Source organism: Passer montanus, unplaced genomic scaffold (assembly GCF_014805655.1).
Source record: "Passer montanus isolate IOZ18808 unplaced genomic scaffold, ASM1480565v1 scaffold130, whole genome shotgun sequence".
NCBI classification, from domain to species: Eukaryota; Metazoa; Chordata; class Aves; order Passeriformes; family Passeridae; genus Passer; species Passer montanus.
In genome coordinates this window covers 831279-842417 of record NW_024359833.1, presented here as the reverse complement: position 1 = coordinate 842417, position 11139 = coordinate 831279, and the positions used below count along the sequence as shown (strand labels likewise).

General features: G+C 51.3%; 1 protein-coding gene across 1 annotated transcript; it reads left to right on the top strand.

Moving 5' to 3' along the window:
* The first annotated feature begins 1864 nt into the window (after window positions 1–1864).
* Window positions 1865–6254, top strand: KLF4 (Kruppel like factor 4). The gene is made up of 5 exons (XM_039699184.1): window positions 1865–2226; window positions 2324–2441; window positions 2519–3413; window positions 3492–3656; window positions 5140–6254. Exons 1-5 carry the CDS (start codon window positions 2222–2224, stop codon window positions 5313–5315), a joined length of 1359 nt encoding a protein of 452 aa, XP_039555118.1. The 5' UTR covers window positions 1865–2221; the 3' UTR covers window positions 5316–6254.
* The last annotated feature ends 4885 nt before the right edge of the window (window positions 6255–11139 follow it).

Genomic DNA, 11139 nt, shown 5'->3' with positions numbered 1-11139 from the left:
AAAGCAAACCTGTTTTATTTCAGTCCGCAGTATTCAAAACTTCTCTTCCTGGAACCCATGAACTTCTGGCATTTATTTCAAAGATATCAGATCACTTATCTGCTTCTGAAGCATTCTTGTTCTCCTATTTCTAATAAGGGATGTGATTTTAATTTTGATCTTGGCCTCAAGTGATCCCAAGTTAGAAATCTGGACCAGGAAAATGCTGCATTGCTTCTGAGATCTGTAAATTAACAAACTTACAGTGAGAGGAAACAAATTAAAAACAACTGATGGGGAAGGAATGTTCAGAGAGCTGCAAACCTCCACATCAGGGGCTTTCTCCTGAGACTAAGCTAGAAGGGAGGTTTGGATCTAAAAGTGTTTGCATTCAGTTTGGATACTCAGAGTGGTTAAGATAACTCTGATACTTTGATAACTCGGATACTCTGAGTTAAGACTCAGAGAGTCTTGAAAGCACAAGCCCTGCCTGGGAGTCACGGCTGGGACCTGCTCCGAGGGACTGAGCACCTCTGAAGGGGGAAGGTGCCTCCCTTCCCTCCTGGGCATCGTCCTGTATTTCACCAGCCTTCCTCTCCCCACACTAATCCTCTTTGTACCTGTGGTTCCTGGCACATCCTCTGCCAAGACACGCACAAACAAAAAAACCCCCACAAAACAAAAAACCAACACTCTGCTTTTTAGTGCCAAAGTTATTAATAATTAACATTCATAACACAAAACCGGTAAAACCGGTTCGGCAAAATAAAGCCCGGCGTTTTATTATTATTTTAGGGTTTAATTTAGTCATCCCAAGTTACTCGGGCTCATGTTTGCAAATCACGCAGAGCTGGGACTTCACCCCTCCGGCCCGACCGGGTCTGGAGGGGGCACCGCCCGCAGACCCCGCCGCTCGGATCGGGACCGGGGGAGCCGGGACACGGCCCACCGGGGCTCCCCGCCTCACGGGGAGCACCGGGAGCCCGTCGGGAGCACCGGGAGCCCGTCGGGAGCCCGTCGGGGAGCACCGGGAGCCCGTCGGGGCTGCGCGGCGCCGGGGCGCGGCGCCGGCTCGCCATTGCCCTCTGGAGGAGCCCGGGCCGTTCTCTGCGGTTCCCCGCGGGGCTGCGCTAAATTTGAGGGTTGTTTTGTAGTTTTCTTTAATTTCTGTGCCTCTTTTTTTTATTTATTTACTTTTTTAAAATGTTGTTTTACGGACTATTCCCAGCTTCGCGCCCAACGGCACCGCCGGGGGGTGGGAGTTCCACGGACCGCCGGGTGCCGGTGATGGAGGAGCCGAGAATAGCCCAGGGCTGGCAGGGGCCGTGTGAGGGACCGCGCCGTCGGGGAAATGAACAAAAAATGGAGAAAGAAAAAAAGACTAAAACAAAACAAAAAAAAAATTTTTTTTTAAAAATCAAAAAATAAAATTAAAAAAGGAGGAAAAAAAGGAAAAAGGGGAAAACAAAAAAATAGGGGGAAAATAAAGGGAAAAAAAAGAAAATAAAAAATTAAAAAATAAAAACTAAAGAAAACCAAAAATAATAAGACGCAGCGGAAGGCGGACAGGCAGAGCGCCCCGGCGGCCGCTCGGGATGCTCCCTTCCGCCTCCTTCCCTTCCATTCCCGGCGGGAGTTCCCATCCCGCCGCCGGTGCGGGAGCCCCCGCGGCGCGCGGGCATCCCCGGCGCGTGTGTCCCCGCGTCCCGCCCCGCGCCCGCGTCACCGGGCGCTCGGGGCGGAGCCCCCGCTCTTCCCCGGCGCTCCCGGGAGCCGTCCCGCCCCGTCCCCCCCTTCTCCCCACATGTCCGTTTGTTGTCGCCGTCGCCATGGCGGCGGGGGCGGCGCGCCCGCGAAGTGAGGTGATAAGAGGGAGCGGCGGCGACAGGAGCGCGCAGTGCCGAGCGGGGCGCGGCGGCGGCGGCGGCGGAGCGCGCCCGGCGCATCGCTCCTTCCATCCACACCCTCCTTTCCTCACCGGCACCACCGCGCCCCGTCCGTCCTGCCCGGCTCCCCACATGGCCGCGGCTCCTCGGGAAGCGCCTTGCGCCGCCGCCCTGCCGGTGCCGGAGCCGCGTTGCCGGGCGGCGGCCGCCGCCTCCTCCTCCTCCTCATCTTCCTCGTCCCCGCGGCGCCGCTAGCGCCCCGCGCCCCGCTCCGCGCAGCGCCGAGCCAGAAGAAGAAGAAGCAGCAGCGGCAGCAGCGGCAGCCGGCGGCGGCTCGGCGGGACGCCCCGGCACGGATGCGGTGGGTGCCGGGCGCGGCCGCCGCCCTCCCTCCCTCCGTCCGTCCGTCCCCTCCCTGCCCGGCCGCCGTCTGACTCCGCTGTGTCTCCCCACCGCAGGCAGCCCCCCGGCGAGTGCGAGATGGCGCTCAGCGGCACGCTCCTTCCCTCCATCGCCACCTTCGCGGCGGGCGCCGCGGGCCGCGAGAAGGCGGCGCGGCCCGCGGGCCCCGGCAACGTGAGTATCGGCGCCGCGGCATCGGGGCGGGCGCGGTGCCGTGCGGCCGGGGCTGAGCCGTGCGAATGTCCCCGCAGCGCTGGCGGGAGGAGCTGTCGCAGCTGAAGCGGCCGCCGCCGGCGCTGTCGGCGCGGCCGGTGGAGACGCCGCCGTCGGAGCTGGAAGGCGCCGCCGCTCTCGGGCCCCGCCGCGACGCCGAGGAGTTCAATGAGCTGCTGGACTTCGACTTCATCCTCTCCAACTCGCTCATGCACCAGGAGCCCGCCGCCGCCGCCATAGTGGTGGCCCCCGCCGCCACCCCGGCCCCCACCGCCAGCCCCTGCCCCGCCGGGCCCTTCGCCTACCCGCTGCCCCGGCCCGAGCCCGCCGGTCTCCTCTACGGCGGCGGCGGCGGCTGCGACGGGGCGCCCGCCGCCGGGTCCGCCGCGCCCTTCAACCTGGCCGACATCACCGACGTGTCCCCCTCGGGAGGCTTCGTGGCCGAGCTGATGCGGCCGGACCTGGACGCGGTGTACCTGCCAGCGCCGGCCGCGCTGCCGCCCCTGGGCAGCCTGCAGGGCAAGTTCGTGGTGAAGGCGGTGGGCGACTACAGCCACCCGGGGCTCAGCCCCAAGAGCGGTCCGGCCGCCCCTCCGCCCGGCGCCGACGGCCCCGGCGCGCCCTACACCTCCCTGCCGCGGATGTGCCCCAAAATCAAGCAGGAGGCCGCGCCGCCGTGCACCCTGGCCCCGCCGCCGCCGCACGGGAGCAGCCCCCGAGGAGCCCCCCAGCACGACTTCGCCCTGGGCAGCCGCCCGCTGCCCGCCCGGAGTACGCCGTCGCTGGGGCCCGAGGAGATGCTGAGCGGCAGAGACTGTCTCCCCGCCACGCCGGGGCTGGGCCACCCGCCGCTGCCGCCGGGCTACCCCCCGGCTCCTGGCTACCCCACCTTCCTGCCCGAGCAGCTCTCTCCCGGCGCGCTGCAGTACCAAGGTGAGTCCCCGCCGTGCTGGGAGAGCGGATGTCCCGGCTTGGCGCTGGCCGTGCTCACTGCTCCCTGTCCGCCTCTAGAGCTGATGCCGCCGGGGAGCTGCCTGCCTGAGGAGACCAAGCCCAAGAGGGGACGCCGGTCGTGGCCCAGGAAAAGGACGGCCACACACACCTGTGACTATGCGGGCTGCGGCAAAACCTACACCAAGAGCTCTCATCTCAAGGCGCATCTGAGAACCCACACAGGTTAGTGCCAGCGCCGGGGTCAGGGGGATGTCCTGGCCCGGTGTGACCCCCTCGGACAGTGGAAGGGTGTGAGCACGGGAGCAGGGTTAAAAGCAACAAGGCTTTTCCTTGCTGGGTTTCCGGGCTTTTTTTTTCCTCCCCCCTTGGCTACGTGAAGTCCTGAGCAGTCTTCACTTACTGGCTTGACATTTTGCTTAATGGTTCGGAGTGACTCAGATGTGGGAGCGGGTGGGTTTCTTGCCAAGTCAGAGTTTGTTACTTCTCTCTTGCTATGTGGCTAGCTAATTAGCAGGTAGCTGGAAGCCGGCTGGGATTTGTTGCTCGGGATTGTGTTGCCCCACTTCTGAGAAGGCACCAGCCCTCTCTCGAAGATAACTACTTTCCTTGCTGGTGGTTAAATGCTTCGCACACGCACTCCTCTCCTGGCTGGCTGTAGGGCAAGAGGTTGTGCACTTCTGCAAGCTGTTGTTCCCTTCTTGGGAAAACCGACTTAGATTCCCTGAAGAGCAGGGGCTTTCGGCTTTGCTGGCAGTGCCGATGGGGTGCTTCAACCACCTGTAGAACATCTCCCTCTGCACCAGCAGAGTTTAACTGTCGATTGTCCACTGCTAGAATTGGGATAAAATCTGCCCAAAGTCTGTGTCTGAGCCCAGTCTCTAACTTTGCAGCTGAGTGCAGAGTTGCAATAACTCAGCTTGTGAAAGCAGGTACAGCACACGGGTTTCGCCAGCATGGGCATTCCGTAACAGTGACTAAATAACCTGGGAATTTGCATAATTTGAATCCCTGGGTTGTGAACCTGATTCAGAACTTTCTCCTGAAGGGGAGATGGGAAAGGGAAAATACACTGGCTCTACAGTAATTAGGCTATGTCTCCAGGTAATGGCAGAAAGGGGAAAAAAAATTGGGCAAGTGATCAGTGAACATCTGCCCCAAGCCAGTCAGCACCATGCTCAGGATGTGTAGGACAGGGAGTTTGTAATTGTTGGGGAAGCTCATCTTGCCATCAACAGTAGTTTTTGTATAATGAAGACACTAGCAAGACAGTCCTTAATCAGGCTGAGCTAATGAAAACAGTTTCCGGCTGTTTTTTCATTCTTGAGACCTACAATTATCTAAATACGTTGTCTGCTGAGCTATTTCTGGTTGGTATTTGATTGTGTAACACTGCCAGCAAAAATACACACTCAGGTGCTCTGAAGTCTCATGTGCAAGGCAGTGAAAACAAGCGTTTTAGTGAAGATTTAAGTGACACTAGCATTTCATAGCATCTGTACATCTTGAAAAGACATCTTTGCTCTTTTAGTCTTTGTAGTTTGTTTGCAACTGCTTCAAGTTCATTGCGTTTTACCACTCTTTGTTTTATCTAGGACAGCTGCCTGAAAGTAGGTGCTACAAGTGGTAGCCGCAAAAAAAACCCCGAAAACCCTAATTCATGTGTTTCACTTCTTGTTTTTTTGTTTTTGGTTTTTTTTTTTTACAGGTGAGAAACCTTATCACTGTGACTGGGAAGGCTGCGGGTGGAAGTTTGCCCGATCCGATGAACTCACTCGTCACTACAGAAAACACACGGGCCACCGCCCTTTCCAGTGCCAGCGCTGTGACAGAGCCTTCTCCAGGTCGGACCACCTCGCCTTACACATGAAGAGGCACTTCTGATTTGGGAAAGCAGTGGATCTTTCCCCCGACTGCCGCAGAGATTCAGTATTTACAGCACAAGGACTGTCTTCCACAAGACGGGGAGAACTCATTTTAAGCACTACAGATAATCGAGGTGAAGTCTTCCAAAGAGTGGAAAAGAGGGATAACTGCATACGGACATTGCAACTTTCTTTTTTTTATAGTTATACACTTAAGAGAACCAAAGACGTTGGGGTCAATGACTGGGTCTTCTATCATTCCATTTGTAAATCCAACTTGAATTATTTCTGGACTACAGAATGCCAAGGAGTGACTGGAAGTCACGGATATCAGGGTTAAACAGACTGCATGTAGTTCGGAGGGTGGGGATATTACACAGGGAAATTACATTCCCTTAATTTCCTTTCAATGCAATATTAGATGTACGTGTCATCTTGTACTTTCTTTTTTTTTTTTTTTCCTTCTAAAAGCCATTACAATGTTAAAAGAGGAGGAAAAATTCAGGTACAGAATTATATTTTAAAAGCCTATTTCATGGTGCTTAGTGACTGTTGGTTCTAGAGGTACCAAAAACAGGAAGCCAAAGTTCTCAAACTGCTGCATATCTGACAAGGAACTATTTTTTATCTTCCGATTGCCAATTATGACCTAAATCAGGTGAATAACCCTGGTTTATCTTTTTTGTTAAGAAAATAACTTTATGCAGACAGTCTGTAATGCACTGTGGTTTCGATGTGCAATAGTTTGTACAATGGTTTATTCCCAAATATGCCTTAAGCAGAACAAATGTTTTCTATATAGTTCTTTACATAATAAATATGTAATATAAATTTAAGCAAACTTCTATTTTGTATATTTGTAAACTACGAAGTAATAATGAACGTTTTGTTGGAATTTGTATTTTGCATATTCAAGGTGAAAATAAGTTTTAAATAAACCTATAATATTTTATCTGAATGCTTGCTCTAGTTTTTTTCTCTGTTTGGACATGGCCAAAGAAAGTTTGTTAGGTATCTGTTGGTGGTTGAGTTTACCAAGGCAAGGAGGAGGTGGTGGCAAATGCTTGTAGTTTCAAGACTGAAAGACAGGATTGTGTAAGCACAGTGCTGATGTAACATCTCTTTTTAGGGAAAAAGGTGTATGGAAAGTTTTTGCTCTGGATGTTGAGTTGCTGCTTATCTCACCTGCATGGGTAAAACTGTAATTCACCATTTTTAAAGTAACTCAGTTTAAATGATTTTTTTAGAGGACATAGTTCTGTTGAGGACATAAGACCTTGTGCATCTGATGATAACAAATCCTAGAATTAATTTTTTTTTAACAGTCTTCTCAGCAATGAAGGATTCCCATCTTCATTGCCTTGGATTTCTTAGGCAAGCCAGTGTAACCACCTCAAGTGTGAGTAAAGGAAAACTCCGTAATGTCGAGCAAAGAATGAAACCTGTCTCGGAGAATAAAGGCCGCGTGCACAAAACGCCGCTCAACCATCACCCGCATGGAGTTTTCTTTTGAAACCTGCTCTGTCCTGGGAACCCAGTCACTCAACGAAGAGCCAGGATTCCTGCAGGAATGCGCACGTAGCCGGGGAAGGCTGACCATGCAGGGAATGAGGACGTGTTGCTGCGAGGTCCCCGGCGTCCCTCCAGCGGCGCGTGCCGCGCCGCAGCTCCGGGGGCGGTGAGCCCGCCCCAGGTCATCGCCAGCCCCCGTGGTGCTTCTCCTTCAGGACCTCATTGTTCCAGCTGCCTTACAGAACGTGTAGCAAACAGATGATTTCCACATTAATGCCGGGTGAATGGGATCTGGTTTTCTCACTATTCGATAAAAGGGAAGAAGCGATTCCTCTTCAGCTGATCTGTAATGTCTGTCAGCCAGGAGTTTGGGTGTATGTGGTGCCCAGTAAAGCTGAGAAAAAAAAAAAAAGAGCAGGCAAGAGGCTTTTGTGTCTTTGTAGTAGTTAAACAAAAGTGGCAATATCAATTTTTTGTGTCTGAATGTGCCTTTGGAATGCTACTAAAGTTCACATTTCAATGTGGTGTTTGAGTGGGGACCCTTGCCATTTCTCCCTCGGTTTGTGTAAGTAATATAATGATGCAGAAAATGTTTCTCACCCCTTATCGCCTAGGTATGCTTTGTTCAACTGAAAGCTATCTTTGTTGATTTGGTTTATAGGTAACACAGGGAGTAGGGAATGTCTTGTTTGGTTTGCAAATAGCAAACATTTAAAGCTAAATTAAAGTTATGACTCATCCTTTATCTGAAGTTTTTTCCATGTGAAAACTTTTTTACAATTAAACCAGGCATTTTTTTACCTCCTCTGTTTCTCTGTCTGCGAATTCTGCATGAGGGATCCAAGGTCAGCATTGAAGCTGGCGTGTGCTGAGGGCCTAAAATGTCATTGTCCCATCCGATAATGCCAGGGCATGCTTGGTAGGTGTAGGATCTCCTCTGTATGGCTGCCATTCAAAACCTCTTACATATGTCTAAGATCTATGTTCTTAGCACATCTGTAAGTACTGAAATCTGAATATTTCATCTGGAAAACTGGTTTCTTTTGCTTTTCAAGCATTCTGTCATTATGCACCCTTAAGAATTTTGTAAGGCACTGTAGCACTTAGCAAGGCATTATCTGCTTCAGCCAGCTTCAGTTTTCGCTTGATGTTTTTTTGGACCCTAGGTTTCTAATTGCATGAACAATGGCATTCTTGAAACAGGGCATTGTTCCCTATTCCACTTGATTTATTTTTTTTTAATTCCCTTTTTTTCCCCGATCCTAACCAAACTTTTCGTCATGTATGAATTTCCAGACTGAAAGAGACAGGACTGTGACTTCGTATTTAAAAGGAAATGCTGCTGTGTCTTTAACCATTTCCAAATTGCTACTCCTGTACTTTTTTGGGAGGACAGGAGCCAACAGCTCACTTTTTGCCATACAGCACTCAACACATGGGGGGCAGTCCTTACTCTTAAGGAGGTCTCTGGGGGAAATACTGAAATGAGCAGTGCTCTGGTAAGTAGAGCTGGAAACAGCACGTTGTGTTTGCCACCTGTTTCGTCGTGTCTGCGATCCTGGAGTTGCACTTAGGTGCAGGATTGCACATGGATGCAGTGAAACAACACATGTATCAAAAAGCGTATCTCATAAAAACATATGTAAAACACCGAGAAGTCTTGTAAGCATGTCTTGAAAAACAAGATTTGTTTAGCGTTGCTAAAGCTGTACATGTGCCACTTTGCTGGGGCATCTAAAAGTCAGGGTTTGAGGTTATTAGGGGTGGCCTCTGTGACATGGGGTGAGCACCTCCAGAGCTGCCCCAGAGCACTATTTCAGCTACTGAAGGCAAAATCTCTTGTGGCAGGGAGTTATCTCTGCAGTCAAACTACAACCGTCCTTAATCCTGCTCACCCCTAGCCCAAATCTCTCTGGAGCACGCTTAGCATGTAGAGATGGAGCTGCTTAAAACAAGATGGCACATGCCTGCCTGCCGAGTGCCAAGTATTCAAAAGTGGCACCAGAGTAAAAAAACCTTCTCAGAGCTGCAGCTGCCATGCACTTGTCTGCTGCACACCATGGCCTGGGAGCCTGGATTTGTCTGTGACCCAGCACAAGTGGCTTCAGCCACCCCCTGTCACATGGAGGGCTACTTCCAAGAGAGTTTTCTTATCCCTCATGGTGGCTACCAGATCCTGCCGCAGCTGAACTCAACGGTGAATCTCACAAGGATTTATATTAAGCTGATATGAATCAGTGAATTTCATTCTCTTTCTCTTTAATAAGGGAAGATCAGAGACTGCTGCGGTTAATCACCCCGAGTGCTAACGGTTCGACAGAATTAGTTTACACAGGTTTCCTATGGGAGTGTGCTGGATCTTGGAGCTAGCCTGCTTTCACTGGAGTCCCTGGCAGGCACTTTTAACAGCATTTGAGTACAAGAATTTCCAAATTAATCTGTGTCTGTCCCTGGGCTTTCCTCCCCTCAGTGCAATTGGGTCGCGTGCTCAAAGGCAGCAGGAGAATAGGAATAGTTTGCAAGCTGGGGACAGACAGAGTGGTTACACCACTTGAGTAGGGCTTGGGAAGGGATCTGGCTGTTGTAGAAGAGCTGGTAGGAGGAAGTAAACTCAAGGTATGGTGAGCAAAACTGATGTGGAGAGGAAGAGGAACACCACCACCACCAGCACCGCCACGTGTGGGCTTGCCAGGAGAGCACCCCAGATTAAACAGCTGTATTTTTTATCTCTGGACACCAAGAGAGATGAGTGTGTACTTAAAAGAGGGGAAGGCCCATCATTCACCGAAATTTAATTGAGGTCACATTGGCTTGGAGCCACAGGGGAACACACCCACATTCCCCTGTCTGCCATACACCTGGATGACTCACGTTTCGTCTGCCCTTCGCTCTTGCCGTGACTTTACCAGGGGAACATTTTCATTACTGCTGAAGGCATTGCCACTGAGCGCAGAAATTGTCTCTGCGGCGTGGAAGTGGGCGGTGATGGTGTATCTGCAGCCTTGTTCTCCACCCTGGATGCATATAGGTATCTGTTAGTCTCTTTTTCACCTTTGGATGCATTACCTGTGAGCCCTCAAGGCTTGAACCTTAATGGTGTGAAAGACAGGAGGCGAAAAAGTGGCTTGTGCTTTATTAATGTTTATTCTATATTTAGAGCATGCATTCCCAGAGATTTACAGGAGACAGGCGGCCCTAATAACTGCTCACAAGAGGCATTACACAGCTGCACCTTTTCCCCTCAGTAATGTTTTCCGTCCTCTTGGAGCTGTGACTTCTTTTGTAACCAGGATGGTGATTTTCACACAGACCTGGCTAGCTTGGGGTCAACCTCATGACTTGCTAATTAAGAAGAAGAAGTTTTAGGCAACACGGAACACGCCAAGCTGCTTTCACTGTGAAACCTGGGTGAGCAGAAGGGTAATCATGTGCTGCTATCACCACAGCCATCTTGCTGCAACCCTGAAAAGTTTTGCATGGTTTTGCTTTGGGTACAGCGTGCTTGTTTATCAAGCACAAGCTAAGGCTTGCTTAAATCTTGCCATTCAAGTTCTCCACTGTTAAACTTTCAGGCTTTATTCAACAAAATAATCCAGCTTCCCTGTGTTATTTGGTTTAAGGCCTTTAATTTTAAGAACAATATCCCACAGTTATCCAGAATTATTTACCCCACTACCGCCGCAGCAGTTAGGAAAGATCTGACAGGAAATGTCCCGCCACCAGCGCAAAGGGGTTCCTTTACTGGGAGCCTCCTCGATGGTGCTCAGAGTCTGTTTGTGCATGTCCAGAATGACAGTATAAGCTGAGTTGAAAAAGACCCTCAAGGATCATCAAGTCCAACTCCTGGCTCTTCACAGAACGATCCCCGAGTCCCACCATGTGCCCAAAAGTTTCCATTGTCCAAATTCTTCTTGAACTCTGTCCGGCTTGGGGCCATGTCTGTTCCCTGGGGAGCCTGTTCCAGTGGCCAAATACCCCCTGAAGGAAGAATCTTCTCCTAATATCCAACCTAAACCTCTCAGACACATCTTCAGGCCATTCCCTGGTCAGCAGAGAGCAGAGATCGGTGCCTGCCCCTCTTCTTGCCATCCCATATAAATGTTAATTGCCCAGGCCTCTCATTTGTCGAGGTCTCTATGCAGGGCCTCTCTACCCTCAAAGGACTCAGCTGCTCCTCTGATTTTTGTATCATCTGTGAACTTGCTCAGTGTCCCTTCCAGTCCTGTGCCCAGGTCATTTACGAAAATATTAAACAGCACAGGGCCAAGGATGGAGCCCTGTGTAACCCTGGCAGGAGCAGAATCTTTGGTGTGCTTTGCCCTTCCAGCCCT